Source organism: Podarcis cretensis (genome assembly GCF_951804945.1).
Source record: "Podarcis cretensis genome assembly, chromosome: 7".
NCBI classification, from domain to species: domain Eukaryota; kingdom Metazoa; phylum Chordata; class Lepidosauria; order Squamata; family Lacertidae; genus Podarcis; species Podarcis cretensis.
Genome location: NC_137176.1, coordinates 78,488,567 through 78,505,625, shown reverse-complemented (window position 1 = coordinate 78,505,625; position 17,059 = coordinate 78,488,567). Strand labels below are relative to the sequence as shown.

At 44.2% G+C, this 17,059-nt stretch overlaps 1 protein-coding gene across 1 annotated transcript in view; it reads left to right on the top strand.

The window, feature by feature from the left end:
* SNTB1 (syntrophin beta 1) overlaps positions 1-16,862 on the top strand; it is a 110,544-nt gene extending 93,682 nt beyond the window's left edge. The window contains exons 4-7 of the mRNA XM_079984353.1: positions 1,602-1,741; positions 10,498-10,694; positions 12,271-12,461; positions 13,781-16,862. Coding sequence (XP_079840479.1) covers positions 1,602-1,741; positions 10,498-10,694; positions 12,271-12,461; positions 13,781-13,873 — 621 coding nt within the window. The 3' untranslated portion in view covers positions 13,874-16,862. The remainder of the gene's footprint in view (positions 1-1,601; positions 1,742-10,497; positions 10,695-12,270; positions 12,462-13,780) is intronic.
* Positions 16,863-17,059: the final 197 nt, after the last annotated feature.

The following is a 17,059-nucleotide window of genomic DNA, read 5'->3' as shown; positions in this document are numbered from 1 at the left end:
CGTGACCCGGAAGCTGTACGCTGGCTCCCTCGGCCAATAAAGTGAGATGAGCGCCGCAACCCCAGAGTCGGCCATGACTGGACTTAATGATCAGGGGTCCCTTTACTAATGTCAGAAACTCACTCTAGGAATATGGAAAGTCTCTCCCGGCAGCCTTTAAGCAGAGAGGCCTCCTCATAGTGGCTTTAATTCTGCTGCCCCTATACTCTGAAATGGAAAAAGGGGAAATAAAGTTTAAAGCACTGGTTCAATTCTTTACCTGATGTACTCACCTGAGTAGATCACTTCATGAAGATGCTTATTAGGCACTTGTCCAGAATGTCAACTTTATTTTAAACCTAGGCTTTGCTTTTCCTTTTATATTGTTTATTTGAAACATATTTTATTTTCCTATACGTTAAAAAATCAATGCAAATTTGTTGAAAAGAAAACAACCCATTTTCTTTCAAACAGGAGAACAAAACAAAAAATAATAATAAAAATTTCTCTTTTTTTAAAGTTTCTATTCATAGCTGGTCTGTAAATCTAGTGAAACACGGATTTTTATATCCTGAAAACTAGCCTTTATGAAACATGAGACTTCCCCAAAGTTAACACACCCTTTGCTTAAATCTCACAGGCTGAATGCCTGGTGAAATTTTCAGCCTGCTGATACTGTGTAATTAGTTTAATAAAAAGCAATTATAATTGGAGTGACCCTTTCCAATTAATGAAAAATACAGAATGGCTTTCCAAAACAGGACTCTAATTTAATTATCGATTAGCTTCACAGTTTGAAAATATGCTTTTAAACCATTTGGCAAAGTCTAGATTGCGTGAGTCACTTGATTTAAGAACAAAATGTGTGTCCCGCAAGAAACCTGGAGTTTAGAAAGAAAAACATGGCAGCAGTAGCTAATTTTTGAATGATTTGCCCCTGGGTGGGTGGGGGAATACTTTCCTTAAAAATGGGATGCATATTACTCTTAGAGCAGTCAGAGGACAGTCCTCTAACTTAAAGGTCTGCCAGAGGATAGTCCTCTGCTTGAAGGCAACCTCTGTTTGGAGGGCTGTGTAGTCCAAGTCTGGTTTGAAGGTAAAGGATCATAAGAAGAAAGCAGAGGCCTTGTAGCTGCCCATAGCAAACCTGTTGGGTTGCTGGAACTCAGTGGTAGAGAACAAGCAGCAGATCCCTGGCATTTGCAGATCAGGCCGGGGTTCTTCCTTGTCTGAAATACGGGAGACCTTCTGCCAGTCAGGCTGAACAGTACCGGTTAGACTCAAGTCTAATGTAGCTTCCCTTGTTGTACCTAGACTGCAGACTGCATATGCCGACAGGTCTTCCCTATTTTTCTGAAATGCACTTGTATTGAAATTACAGCAGTTACTTCTTTGCATCTATGCATACAACAATTTTACGCAAATCAGTGCGCTCTTGGGGAGCTATGCATAAATGACTGCTACTAGAGAAGTGATTCAATCAATGAACTCATTGCTTTCCTGGCAGCATGTGCTTCTTGTCCCGTCCCCCCCCCCCCCACTTCAGACTAGCTGGCAACTGCAATCTTGACTTCTTTCCTTGCCATCATTTCACAGGCTCCATTTCTTCTTTTCCTCCCCAGGTGATGGGAGAGAACGAGAGGCATTGGAAAGCTGTGCTTGTTGTACTGACCGAGAAGGATCTCTTGATGTACGAGAGCATGCCACGGATCAAAGAGGCTTGGTTCGGTCCTCTTCATTCATACCCTCTGCTGGCCACCAGGTACCTTTGTTGATGTTTTGTCACTGCTTCCATAACTAGTGACTGTGCACTGAGCCTTGTGATGCTGAGTCATGTCCACAGGCCGCTCACTATCATCATCATCATCATCATCATCATCATTTATTTATACCCTGCCCATCTGGCTGGGTTTCCCCAGCCCCTCTGGGCGGCTCCCAACAAAATATTAAAAATACAATAAAACATCAGACATTAAAAAGTTCCCTAAACAGGGCTGCCTTCAGGTGTCTTCTAAAAGTCAGATAGCTAGTGGTTGATAAGCTCTGGCGTCACAGAGGGCAAGCCAGACCCTCATTTGGCATGTTTGATGTCACAGAGGACTTAAGTGCCTGGCTTATATATTTAACACTGCTTTGGACTGCATTAGCAAGGCTGAGGGCCAATGGTCAGGGGTGATGGAATTTGTAGTCCAGCAACATCTAAAAGGGCACTTGCTACAAGGCAGATGCGTTTTGTTGAGGCAGCAACATAAGAAGAGCCTTCTGCATCAGGCCAGTGGTCCATCTAGTGCAGTACCTGTTCTCACCTTGGCCAAACAGATGCATTTGGGAACATCAGCACAACAAGCCCACCAGTGATTCCCAGCAACTGGTTTCTGGAGGCATACTTCTGTAGAGGTAGAACATCGCTTCCTTTCTTAGGAAGCGTTCGGAATTCTGTTCTAAGGTTAACAAGAAACATTTGTCAAAGCGAAACCCTCTTCAGGTATTCTTAATTGGTCTTCTTCTTCTTTGGTGGTCACTCATAGCCAAGTAAGATTGCCTTCCATAAACACGGTTTTAACAGTGAGTCCGTCAGTGACTGTGGAGGCCAATTCTGGATCCACATGTCCTTCCACAGTGGGGACATAGGTTGATCACGGTGAGGGTTTGCCAAGTGTGCCTTCCTCTTAGTACGTTTCTCCCTTTCATCCTGAGTTTGAGTGTCTTCAAAGTTCATGACACCTTTGGTAAAGGCTGTTCTCCAACTGGAGCGCTCGCAGGCCAGTGTTTCCCAGTTGTCGGTGTTTATGCTACACTTTTTTAGATTCACCTTCAGAAATTCTTTAAATTTCTTTTGTTGACCACCAGCATTACGCTTTTCATTTTTAAGTTCGGAATGGAGTAGTTGCTTTGGAAGACGATAGTCAGGCATCCACACAACATGACCAGTCCAACGAAGCTGATGTTGAAGAAAACTGGTGGTCTTTGCTTCTTCCAGTACACTGACATTAGTCCACCTGTCTTCCCAAGTGATGTGTAAATTTTTTCAGAGACACCCTTGATGGAATCTTTCAAGGAGTTGGAGGTGGTGTTTAATTTGTATCTGGGGGTGGGGGTGGAGCAAAGGCCTTCTGTGAACCATGAATGCAAATATGGCGGCAAGCAGCAGGCTCTGCCTCCCTTTGTGCATGTCTTCAAATGCAGATCTGCATGTATGCCCAGTGCTCCACATGGCCAGGTACCCTGGAAAGGCAGTGTTCCCAGTTGCATGGAGCACTGCATATCACCTGCGTGACATCGTTGCAGGGCATGCCTTTGCATACTTCTGCGGAGCCTGACCCTGTGTGTCCCTTGTCAATGCAGAGAATTTTGCCTTGTGTCAAAACAGTTTTCGTAGCTCATGATTCCACTATTGGAAAAGAAGGAGAAGCAGAATTCTCCCCAGTCGCCGTTTCTCTGTGCACTAAATGATTTTATAAGCCTGTAAGATTTGCTTTCTTTGGCTTGTACTCCATGTGTGCCTCGCTTTTGGAACCGGAATTTTGCTCTTTGATTCTGTAACGTTTTAGTATGTAAATAAGTTCTGCTTGGGAGCGTTATAATTTATTATTCCTGCTCGATTTCTGGAATTAATACTGCTGCCACCAAAGAGGCAGATCAGCCCTGGATATTGCCAAGCCCTCCAGAAACATTCCTGGTGTTATATCATCCTTGTTTTTTTTTTTTTACTCTTCATGCTTCTTTCTGCTGCCAGCTGTTTCCACCAGAGATGCAAGCTTGCAATAAGGAAGACATTTTCCCATTGGGATAGGAGATAACAGAGGAATAGCTGGTTACCATAGAGTGTCAGGAAGCAAGAACAAGTGGATGGGTAAGGTGGGACAAAAGAGCTGGCTTTTGGCTTATGGGCACACTCTAAAGCAGACTTCCTCAACCTGGTAGCCTAGAATTTTGGGGCTGCGACTCCTATCAACAGACCAGCTAGTAAGTTAAAAATAATGACTTGTGCAAGGCCACTTCAGGTTTTTTCCAGGCTGCTGGGGGTTACACTGGGATGCTTGCCACATTAGACATGTGAAGCACAAATGAATTAAAACGTGCAGAAAAATTCAAGTGGGAACTTCAGCCATTTGCTGGTTAGAATCATAGAATTGTAGAGTTGGAAGGGACCGTAAGAGTCATCTAGTTCAACCCCTTGCAATGCAGGAGTCTCAGCTAAAGCATCATGGACAGATGGACATCCAACCTCTGCTTAAAAACCTCCAAGGAAGGAGAGCCCACCACCTCCTGAGGGAGACAGTTCCACTTTCAAACGGGCTCTTACTATCAGAAATTTATCCTGATGTTTAGCCGGAATCTGCTTTCCTATAAATTGAAGTCATTGGTTTGGGTACTACTCTCCAGAGCAGGAGAAAACAAGCTTGTTCCCTTTTCCATGTGACAGCCCTTAAGACATTTGAAGGTGGCTATCCCATCTTGAGAGATCAAACCTATCCATTCTTAAGGAAATCAGCCCTGAGTGCTCACTGGAAGGACAGATCCTAAAGCTGAGGCTCCAATACTTTGGCCACCTCATGAGAAGAGAAGACTCCCTGGAAAAGACCCTGATGTTGGGAAAGATGGAGGGCACAAGGAGAAGGGGACGACAGAGGACAAGATGGTTGGACAGTGTTCTCGAAGCTATCAGCATGAGTTTGACCAAACTGCGGGAGGCAGTTGAAGACAGGAGTGCCTGGTGTGCTCTGGTCCATGGGGTCACGAAGAGTCGGACACGACTAAACGACTAAACAACAACAACAAAATCCCCTCTCCTTTTAGTCTCCTCTTTTCCAGGCTAAACATACTCAGCTCCTTCAACTGTTCCTCATAAGGCTTCTTGGTTCTTGGCCCACTTCTCAGTCCACGTTGCACCCCAAATTTTTGTGGGAGCCAGAGCCCAAACCACATCTGGCATAAAGCATGAAGAAGCTCTTTCCTAGTTTGATACTGGTTTACTGATAAAGATCGTCGCAAATTTTTCCATTATATCCAATCTGGTGCAGAGTAATATGTTCCGGGAGTGTGAGGATTTCCACTTGCGCAATCAAACTCTCCCCCCGCCCCTCCGGCCACTGTATGCACCCTAAATCTGTTCTGGGGATTTTTCCAACCCTCCAGAACAGATTTGGGGCATGCATGGTGTGTGTGGAATTGCATTGCACAAGTAGCAATCCTTGCACTAGTGGAACATGTTAGTTGAACACCATCCCATTTCAGCGTTCAAAACTCCCATTGTTCTAGGCACATTTTGCAACAGGGAACTTCTTTCATGTGAGCAGTTTCTGAGCTCTGGGCGCGGTACTGCACCTCAGATTTCACCTTAAAACTGCCACTGCTGGAACGAAAGGAGGACCTTTTTCTGCCTATCCACTTCCAGCCACTCTCTGAAGGCTGGAGAAGAGACCCTCATAAGAGTATTATGGGGTGGGCAGGGGAAGCGTGGCTTTGTTTTTTGCAGTCCTCAGACCATGTGAAAAATGAAGATTTTAGCTGCAGTTTATTCATTTTCATATGTGTGTATGTGTGTTTTAACATATCATTTTCAACAATTATTAAACATACTTTTATATCTTACACAATTTTTTTGACTTCCATCAATCACACCCGAAAATTTTCCAATCTTTTCACTTAATTTACATTTCTTACTTTCCCTATTACATTTAAATATCATAACTAATGTCTCTCTTCTTTGCAATATTTCATATATTTCGCCTTACAAAACTTCTTGTAGTCCTACTAGTGTGACTTGTTGATTACAGTTGCTCTTCAAATAGTTCATATATTTCTTCCAATCTTCTGTAAATCTCTGGTCCCGCAGATTTCAAATCCTTCCTGTCATTTTATCCAATTCTGTGTAGTCCATTAATTTTGTCTGCCAATCTGCAGTTCATTCATTTTCAGCTTTGTATTCTTGTAGACATTCTGTTGCGGCGCCCATATCCTAGGTTTAAGATGCCATTTAACTCCTAGCTTTGATATCTCAGTTTCTAACACTGCCCAGTTCACCAAATGCATGGACCATTTCCTGGCTGAAGCCGTGAGGCTCTGAAACACAATCCAGTTAAAACACTGTGTACTACCAAAGGTACTCTTTGTCTGAGCACTTGGTGGCTTTGGGTATGCTCTCATGCGTCTAGCTTCGAGCCGGCCATGTGTAGTGACAACTGCCAAGCTGTCACTAGGCGAAACATTTCTCACCTATCCGAGGACAGCAAATGGAGACAAATGTGGAGGCAAGTGTTGGCCCCGGCTTGCAGAAGACTTAACCCGCCCAAATAGTGCAGGATTCCTGCACTGCGAGGAAACAGCACAAGACACGAAGGTTCTCATGTTACAAGGCTGGCGAGTCGGCATGTTCCTGCTAGCAGTGGCGTAAAGGACTCTGTAGCCTCTCAGTGACCCCGAGCGAGTTAGTAAGGGTGTCTAGAACACCCAAGCCCTTCTTTGTACGGACAGGAGGGTTATCTTAGGACAGCCACTCAGGGAATGACAACTAAATTGCCACAAGCGTGCAGCTGTTTGTGTCAGAGCGCCGGCACACCAACACACAAAAATGGAAGTGCTTAGGAGCACAGCAAGCTGCCTTGCTGGAGGTATTTTAGCAGAGGTTGGGTGGCTATCCGCCATGGATGCTTTCGTTGCGATTCCTGCCTTGTGGGGGTTGGGCTAGATGACCCTTGGCACCCCTTCCATTCCTACAGTTCTGTGATTCTATGAGTCACATAGAGCAGCGCATGGAAACACCATTTACCTTCCCGCTGGAGTGGTACCTATTTATCTACTTGCACTTTGTCGTGCTTTTGAACTGCTAGGTTGGCAGGAGCAGGGACCGAGGAACGGGAGCTCACCCCATCACGGGGATTCGAACCACCGACCTTCTGATTGGCAAGTCCTAGGCTCTGTGGTTTAACCCACAGCGCCACCTGCATCCCTTGCCTTTCCCCTACCCTGAAGCTATTTGCATTTCTAAACACCAGTCTGTACCTCAAATCTAGCTGGACGATCCAGGCTGCAGGTAAGCTTGAAAAAGAATAGCAAGCGAGTTTCACCATCACAATGTGAATCCTCTGCAAGTTGCAGTACTTGAGGAACTGAGGACTCCTTGCCAATTCCAGCGTGGGCTGATCTGATTCCAGACTAGTGTATGAATTGAAACTCGGTTATCCCTTAGATCCATTAGCGGTTCCCAATTGGTGGTCCGTGGACTGGCTGCTATATAAACAAGCAGATCAGTGATTCCTAACACTCTGGTTGTTTTGACAGCATTCTCAGCTTAAAAAAAAAAGGGGAGGGGGACCAAAATGCATTTCAAATGTGTGTTGCAAGAGAGAATACTTTCAGGAATGCAGTGTCTTGAGTGACAATATTCCGACATGCAGATTTAGTTGTGGGTTTAATATGTGCTCAGGTTAATGCAGAAATGTGGGGGGGTGGGGTAAGAGACACATGCAGAGAGGACATGGGCAGGAAATGGACATATTCCATCCTTATCAAGCTTTAAGCATGAGCCATGGGTCTACATCTCCTTGAGTCCCATCAGGGGGAAAAGGGGGGGGGGGGTACAGTGGTACCTCGGGTTACAGATGCTTCAGGTTACAGACGCTTCAGGTTACAGACTCCGCTAACCCAGAAATAGTACCTCGGGTTAAGGGGGGGGTGTACAGTGGTACCTCGGGTTACAGATGCTTCAGGTTACAGACGCTTCAGGTTACAGACTCTGCTAACCCAGAAATAGTACCTCGGGTTAAGAACTTTGCTTCAGGATGAGAACAGAAATCGTGCTCCGGCAGCGCGACAGGAGCAGGAGGCCCCATTAGCTAAAGTGGTACCTCAGGTTAAGAACAGTTTGAGGTTAAGAACGGACCTCCGGAACGAATTAAGTACTTAACCCGAGGTACCACTGTATAAGTAATTATTATTATTATTATTATTAATAATAACAATAACAACAACAAATGTTTCTTCTTGATCCCCATATTCCTGCAACTCTACAAGTCTATGATACTCAACATGCTGGAAAAAGCTGCGTTTGTTTTGGATTTTTAGTTCTCCTGTGCCCTCTGCTGGGAAGTGCTGGTCCTTGAATGCACACACCCAGGGCACTGTTGAGATGGACCTTTTACCTGGCAAAGCCTCTCCATCTGGCTAATCTTCAGGTGAACTCTCTCACCGAGAGCTGAAAGCTCTGAGCTCATACAGTTCCCTGCAGTATATCAATTGTTCATCAACTTCTGAATGGCCCTGCTTGTTGAAGAGTTAAAAAAAAACCCCAAAAAAGCACTGCTACATGAGTAACAAGTGTTTTGGGTTTCTCTCATGCTACTGAACCCTTGTGCAAAAATGCCTTGTGGCTTTCCCCCCTTATCTTCTGAATGCAACATCAACTGCTTTTAATTGAATTGGCTCACTTGGACCACTAAAGAAACATGAGTCCAAATGATTCTTTGGCTGTCTTTTCTCCTGCTGATCCTTTCCTTCCTTTTATCTTCTTCTTCTAACATCATCACGTGATAAAGTATGTTGAAAATGAGCTGGATTCTAGGATTCTGTGTTATAAATCAAGCACTGCCAGGAGTTGTTTTAGTTTTCCAGTGTATTTCTTATCAATAAACAATTTGGTGTGCCACGAGAACATTTTTATTCTGAAAGTGTGGCTCAGAGAAATAAGTTTGAGAACCACTGTATTAAACTAGTGTTTTATGTGAACACACACCTGCTGCCCTGCTTCTGCTGCAGTGTTGATGAAGCAAGAGTATCTGTGGAGAACAGAATGATGCCAGACTTAGAAAAGCCTTTGGTCAGACTCGTCTTACATACTTCTGCTCAAAGAGCTCAAGGGACAATTATTGCAATTACTTTCTGTAATGAGCTGGCCTCTCTCTGTTTCTGCAGAGCTGAAGCCCAATAGTGTCAGATTTGCAAATGAATTCTGACCCAGCGGCTTGATGGGAGAGGTTGTGGGCTCCCTTTCCTTGGAAGGTTTCAAGAAAAGGAACAGGAGGTATGAAGCATGCATTGAGGATGGTCAGCCAGCTGGCTGAGAGGCCAAGCTGGTTCCTCAGAGCAGTTTCCGCCGTGAGCCTATCAAATTTGAACCAAGATGTGGCAAAGGTTTGCTGCTCCCAGTTTCCCTTTGAGTATAGACAGCTGCAAATGCTGTTAAGAGGTGTAAGAAAAGGAAAGAAATCACACTTTCATGGTAGACCTCCCTTTGGATTTTTGTTGTGACCTGGCTAGGCCCGCACACATATCCTCTGTAACAGAAGGGCTATGGCATTTGAGGGAACCCTTCCCGTATTGACTTGCCTACCACAGAACCGCAGTTGAGCAACAGAACATTCTGGGCCATCTTCTGTCCTCAAAGGTGTGTATGGCTGTGTCTCTTACCCTGTAGAAACCCTCAGACTTTGTGACTTGCAGCCCCGGGTGGGAGGCATCCTTACTAAATGTAGGCAATTAGTTAGAGACCTCAGTTGGTAGAGATGAAACCTGTCTGTTCAAGGGTGCTATGGTGGAAACAGTGCCTGAGAGCCCTGTGGTCTGGAGTCACGCTTTTAAGTTTACTTAATAAAATTACCTACGTGAGTTTGTGATGACGCAGTCAGTCAGATTGCAGAACAATTAGCAAACTCTCTGGATTAGTTAGCATATTATTCAGGAAGAAAGTCGATGTACCCATTCCATGTTGACAAAGTTAAACAAGATTAAATCACGCCTCAGAAGTTCAGACCAGCACCTTTCCTAACAGTCCTGTCACTTGTTGTTGTTATTTAGTCGTGTCCGACTCTTCATGACCCCATGGACCAGAGCACACCAGGCACTCCTGTCTTCCACTGCCTCCCGCAGTTTGGTCAAATTCATGCTGGTAGCTTCGAGAACACTGTCCAGCCATCTCGTCCTCTGTCATCCCCTTCTCCTTGTGCCCTCCATCTTTCCCAACATCAGGGTCTTTTCCAGGGAGTCTTCTCTTCTCATGAGGTGGCCAAAGTATTGGAGCCTCAGCTTCGGGATCTGCCCTTCCAGTGAGCACTCAGGGCTGATTTCCTTCAGAATGGATAGTTTTGATCTTCTTGCAGTCCATGGGACTCTCAATCGTCTCCTCCAGCGCCATAATTCAAAAGCATCAATTCTTTGGCGATCAGACCAGCTCTCACTTCCATACATCACTACTGGAAAAACCATGGCTTTAACTATATGGACCTTTGTAGGCAAGGTGATGTCACTATCAACTTCCAAGTTCAATGGCGCTCCAGGAAATGCTTGCTTCTCATCTAATCGTTTCGCCACCTTTAGATAAGTGTCACGGCTTTTGCAAGGAAACCTTGAGTAATATACTTTGATCCGATCTCGTCTGCTTGATGCAACCTCCAGTTTAAGTGAAATTGAATTATATAGCAGATACTGCAACTGGGACCTTCTGCATACCAAGCAGGGAATCTACTATTGTGGAAACCCTCCCTCTAACGCCAACTTCTTGTTTCGTTCATTCCCCTTTAGGTTGGTACATTCAGGACCTGGGAAAGGCTCCCCCCAGGCCGGGATGGATTTGTCCTTTGCTACCCGTACAGGTACGCGGCAAGGAATCGAAAGCCATCTCTTCAGGACAGAGACCGGCAGGGACCTCTCGCTGTGGACGCGGAGCATAGTTCAGGGTTGCCACAACGCTGCGGAACTCTCAATGGAAATCACTACCGGTGAGCCAAAGCCATAGGGCCACAGTCGGCAACTATCCTTTGAAATAGGCGTAGGGAACCTACGGCTCCCCAGCAGCCATGACCCCTAGGTGGGAGAAGAGGGCACAATATTGCTTACCTCTGGTCTGTTTGCTGTCCAAAATGGCCAAGGGGTGCTGAAGGTCCCTTTGTCTGCTATATCCAGGAGTGAGCCAAACGAAGGGTTCTCTCACAATGTACAGTGGTACCTCGGGTTACAGACTCTTCAGGTTGCAGACGCTTCAGGTTACAGACTCCGCTAACCCAGAAATAGTACCTCGGGTTAAGAACTTTGCTTCAGGATTAGAATGAGCTATGGTGGCTCATTTACCAGAAATAATGTATTTAGCATTAACTCTGGAAGTGTATACAGTGGTACCTCGGGTTACATACGCTTCAGGTTACATACGCTTCAGGTTACAGACTGCTAACCCAGAAATAGTACCTCGGGTTAAGAACTTTGCTTCAGGATGAGAACAGAAATTGCGTGGCAGCGAGAGACCTCATTAGCTAAAGTGGTACCTCAGGTTAATAACAGTTTCAGGTTAAGAACGGACCTCCAGAACGAATTAAGTTCTTAACCCGAGGTACCACTGTATGCTGCTATTCGCACTCGGGAGAAGTGTGTTTTGAGAGCTTTTTGCTCTGTTCACGCAGAGCTGAATTATATAATCGAGGAGAACCCTCGAGTTCAGGAGTTCTGCTGCAAGCCACAGAGGCTGGGCTCCCAGACCACGAGTTGCCATAAGGAAGACTACAATACGATACAATAATCTTTATTGTCATTGTCCCATACAACGATATTGAAAAAATCTACATCAGACATTCAAAAACCAACAAGCCTGCTATCCCAACTGAATACAATGTACTCACATAGAGACTACCTTACACTGCGTTTAAAACCAAAATCGCATTTGGATAGAAACTGTTTCTCAGGCGGCTAGTCTTGGTCTTTATAACCCTGTACCTTCTTCCAGAAGGCAGAAGCTGAAAGAGATCATTTCTGGGGTGCGCACTATCCTGCACTATCTCTGCAGCTTTCTTATAGCACCTGGAAGCATAGATTTGCTCCAAGGTGGGAAGAGTGCACCCAATTATTCTCTCTGCAGTCTTCACAACCTTGGACTGCATTGTTTTCCCCCTGACCGTGTAGTTCACAGACCAGGTGGTTCCTAGTTTGTGTCCCAGCTATTGTGAGCCAAGGCGCCTGTCACAGAAATTTTGCCTGGCTAGGACCAATTTGCAGGTTCAGAGAGCCTATTAACCCCCCCCATGCTTTTAATTATTACTATTATATACAGCTGCAGTCAGTATTACCTGCCTTCCAGGTATCTTCTCGGCTCCTGCTGATGCTCAGCCACGTATGCTGAAATATTAGTGCTACGCTGTTTTCCTGCTTGCAGTTATCGGAGCCTGTTTTCAGTAGTCATGGAGCCAATTAGTTCCCTATCCCCAAGCTTCTCTGCAAGCTAGAACCAAAATATTCAAAAGCCTTCAAATAGGCTTGTGACTCCCCACCCATTAACTATTACCAACTCGTGTGTGTTTTTCCCTTCAGCTTGCACCTACAGAAGCCAGGAATGCCGATTGACCATTCATTACGAACACGGATTCTCCCTCGCAGCTGAACCCCCAGATGGTGCCTTCCCCAAAACCATTCTACAGTTTCCCTACGAAAAGCTAAAAATGTCCTCGGACGATGGGATTCGGATGCTTTACTTAGACTTTGGAGGAAAGGAAGGAGAAATTGTAAGATTTTTATTTTTGTATTTTCCCCGCGTTGCCGTGAATATAGGTTGTCGTTGTTTGTAGCATCTGCTCCTTCGATAAACGTTTTGTTACTGGGTGACAGTGATTGTGCAGTGCTGTGCTGCGAATTAGGTGCTTAAGAATTTGGAAAGTCTTTGAAAAAGCAGGTGTCATGTCACAATTCCTACTAATCGGGAGACAGTTCCTTGCAGGCCTGAAGGTAAATATGCAAGGCTATGTGTACGCTACAGGTTTTTTTTAAAGATGAAGTTTCTGATCCTGGGCAACAGGGAACCAGACAGAGGGCCTTCTCGGTAGTGGCGCCCACCCTGTGGAACACCCTCCCTTCAGATGTGAAGGAAATAAGCAGCTATCCTATCTTTAAAAGACAAACTTCAGGGAAGTTTTTAATATTTAATGCTGTACTGTTTTTAACATTTGATTGGCAGCCGCCCAGAGTGGCTGGGGAAACTCAGCAAGATGGGCGGGGTATAAATAATAAATTATTATTATTACTATTACTATTATTACACAAATTTTGCAGCAAGAATATCTCACGTTTGTGTAAAATATACAAAAATATGCACAGCTTTCGCTTGATTGAAGTATTTATAGGCCTACCGTATAGCAAAGTTATTTAAATCACAGGTTTAATGTGCATTACCATTGCACAGGGCCAATGAACAACCTAGAAGGAGAAATGATGGAGCTTGACTGTAAAGTTCCCATTATTATTTCCTGGAAAGTGAATGGGGATGGCTCAGCTAAGGGAATCCCATTTCTAAGCACACACTCATTTTCAGCTTAGGACAATTCATCCCCTCTTTATCCGTAGTTAGATGGGCAAATGCTCCCACAAAGGGTAGGAGTCAATGTCCTATTGCTTTACTTTGAAACCAGCTACTGGAGGTGCACCTAAGGTTAGCTTCTCCCCCACCACTTTGTTCCAACTACCGAAAGATCAGCAAAAACAAGGATCAGCTGCATAGTCGGGAGAGAGAAGAGCTACATTTGACATCTCCAGCCGTTGCTTTGCAGAATTGCCTTTTTACAGCCCTATGGACCACCTGTCTGATTTAGCCTGCTGCATAAGTCACCTTCAAAGTGATGCTTTCATTCTAGTTTTGAGCTTACTGTAAGGATACTGAGAACTCCCCCCCCCCATACGATCAAAAATAAAATTGTGGGTTGCATGGAAAGATCCCATTTCTGCTTATGGAACCATTCGTTTTGTTAGCAAGGCACCTTCGGGTGCAACCCAGATTTCCTTCCGTGTACATCCTTTATTGAGTCATACTTCTTCTCTCTTCTGATTTCAGCAACTGGACCTTCACTCTTGTCCAAAGCCAATTGTGTTCATCATTCATTCATTCCTTTCGGCCAAGATTACAAGACTTGGGTTGGTAGCATAAGCACAGTCTGAAGGAAGAACGGAGGCGCTGCCTGCACAATCAAAATGGCAAGGGACATCTCGGCAACAGCAGAAGCTGCTAGGGATATATATATATATATATAATATTCTGCACAGGAGCAATGCCCAACGTTTGGACCAGCTACAAAAACAGAGCACAGAAAGGAGGAAGAGTTGCCGAGATGCTCGAGAGCAGGACATTTGCTTCGACTAACACACTGCAGGGGGAAACAAAACTGATGGCTTGTAAATAAAGGAAATAAATAAATAAATTGAAGGAGTAAATAGCTTAATACTACAGCGTGGCATTTCCAGTATACCTAACTGTGCCTGTAGCAGTGCTAAGAGAGCAGTGGTTTTCAAGCTGGGCTCTGAGAAACTGGGGGATGCCTCAATTAGAAAATCAGCAATGTGAGAACAGCTCCCCTGAAGTCCACCATTTTCCCTGGCGTCGCCCAGCCACAGTAGAGCAACAATCAACTTTAGGGTGCCCCTCTCTGTTTATGTAGCATGACAACTACTGCCCACAGATGGGGCTGGCAGTCTTTGTGGACTGATAAAAGTGTGTCCCAGAACATCCCAGAAATCTGCAGTCCATTATGGGTGAGGAGAGTCGGTTGAACACAGATGTGGGCAGGGGTTCTGAGAGTATGCAGTTTGAAAACCACTGATGAGTGAAAATAAGAGCTAGGCAGATAGACAGAAGATCTGGTGAAAAGTTGTCAAGATCTTGTGCACCTGTAGACTTTGTATCCGCCGAGCCATCTTTCCGTTTTCAGAAAACTCCACCTTCCTGCCATTAATGCACCAGCCAGAGTAGTTTGCTTGTCCAGACAAAGGTGGAAATGGTTTGGAAATCTAGTTCTCTGTGACCATTGCACAAAAGGGCACTATTCCCAAATGGAGAGGTCAGACTGAGGCAGCGTTGCCAAGCCAGACCAGAGCAGGAGGAAACCTCAGAATTGTCCTTAAGTACTGTAGCTTAAGGGTTACAATGGCCACATGTAACATTCAGCTGTAGAAGCTGCTGTGCCCGTTCAATTAATAAATCCAAGCTAACTTTCGTAAAATGGTGTTGCTCAGTAATAACTTGTGGTGAGAGAAACAGTCTACATAAAATTATGTGATGCATTTCAAATCTTTTACTCTAAAGACATTGAAGGCAGCGAAGATCCTTCTGGAAGAATTTTCAGATGGGGAGGCTCATTTTGAATTGAGCTTCGGCTAAAGGACCTTCAGGGGTGATGCCTTCTGCTGATAGGCTTCCCATGAGCCAAGGCACAAGGGAAAGGTTCTTTAATTCCTTCCTTCCCAGCAACAAGCTTTGGCAACCCTATATTATGCCATTTCACTCCCATTTGCTGGCTTCTTGACCCAAGTATAGATCCGAACAGCTGCGGTGTAAGAACACCAGCAGCACTCGGGAGCAGCCAATCGCCATGGCAAAGTACCATTTTATTGGGCTGGAGCAGACCCAGGGAAGTGGGTGGACTTAATTTAGTCATGACTAACTTGTCCATTGATGTCAATGGGTCTCCTCTGAGTATGACTTGGTTGGATACGACCCACAAAGAATCCTGCTTGAATGCAGTCTTCCAAATGCATCAACACTAAAACCCTATCTTGTACACACACACACACAAAGAGGCAGAAAATGTGATCGGGAGACCCTGAGCTGGTGGCTTTCAGTATAACAATTATCCTTATTATTCATGCTTCCTGGAACACTGCTCATTTTTTCGATGTTGATTCCCTCTGACAGACAAAAGGGAGCTCAGTTGTGTTTCATTTTAATTGTGTTCCCTGGAAGTGGGACACGGCAACAAAATCTCTTTTTAGAGTTATTTTTGTACATGGGGGGAAATACATTGTTTTATATACAGAAGATACTGAATGGGATCCGTATTACGGTGCAGATCTTAACCATGGCTAACGGAACAAATGTTGCTAAGCACATCATGCACTTAACTTCATCCAGAACTGAGTATTAAGCCAGAGTTTCCTAACCAGGGTTTGAAGCTAATAATAAAACCCTGGTTATAGAGTATTTGCTTAGTCTTAATAACAGCTATGCCTGATACTGGTGTAATTCTTATTGATGGTAAATGCAGGCATGGTGCAGGCAGGGGAGGGAAAGTACTGAAGCCCTTGGGAAGAGAGGGATATGATAATAGCGGTCTTCCATAAAGAGGTCTAACAACCCCTTTCTGTCAATGTAGTATTTCTCTGATCTAGAGCCCCATGTGCGTACAGAAGACTCTATGGGCTTCCATGTTTCACTTGAATGGACTTAGGAGTGGAATGCATGCAGGGGTAGGTCTCGTTCCTGCATTTAAAGCATAGGAACACCTTTGCAGGTAAGAGATCTCCGTAAGTGGAATAAGGGTGTCCATGTCAGTTGAAGGATGATAGAGGGATATGTGAGGCTGGGCTGGATTTTTTTCTTTTTGTGAAAAATAAAGGAACATGCAAATATACAGATGGAGAGCCATCAATCCATGCACTTGCCAACGTCACACAAAATACAAGTCCTTCGTTCAATACAACTGAAATTGCAAAGGGAGAGTGTTTACGGATTTGAATGACAGAAAATAACCCAGAATTACTGTGTATTGTAGGGAAAGTAAATGCATGTGTAAATTATACTGTCCTTAAACACTTTTAAAAAAATCACTGGAATGTTAAAGATATACCTTCATTGTAAATAATCAGAATTTATCTATTAGTTATCAATTAATAAATAACACAGTATGTCATGTAATTTACGGTGCTCAGATTACAATATAAAGAATAAGCGAATAATCTGCAAAGAGAAAAAAATGTTATATATTTATAGACAAATTAAATACAGATTTTGGATCGACTCATATTTGGTTGGAGTTGATAGAACAAATTATACGGTGCTACTCAAGATTTGTAAGAATTTAGTTTAAAATATTTATATTTTAGAGGAAAAAATACTATATTTAATAAAAAATTCATTTACTGGAGTTTTTGTGGGGTTATATTTTATATGGGAAGAACAGAATGCTCTGAGAAAGCATTATAGTTACATTCAGTGACGCTGGTTTGATTAACCCCAGTGGAATTTCTACAACTGAGTTTTGGCTTGATAGCAGCAATTATTCTAGCTAAGTCTCCTTTTACAATTATCTCCCTTGAATCTTCTGAAACTGGTTGAAACTTA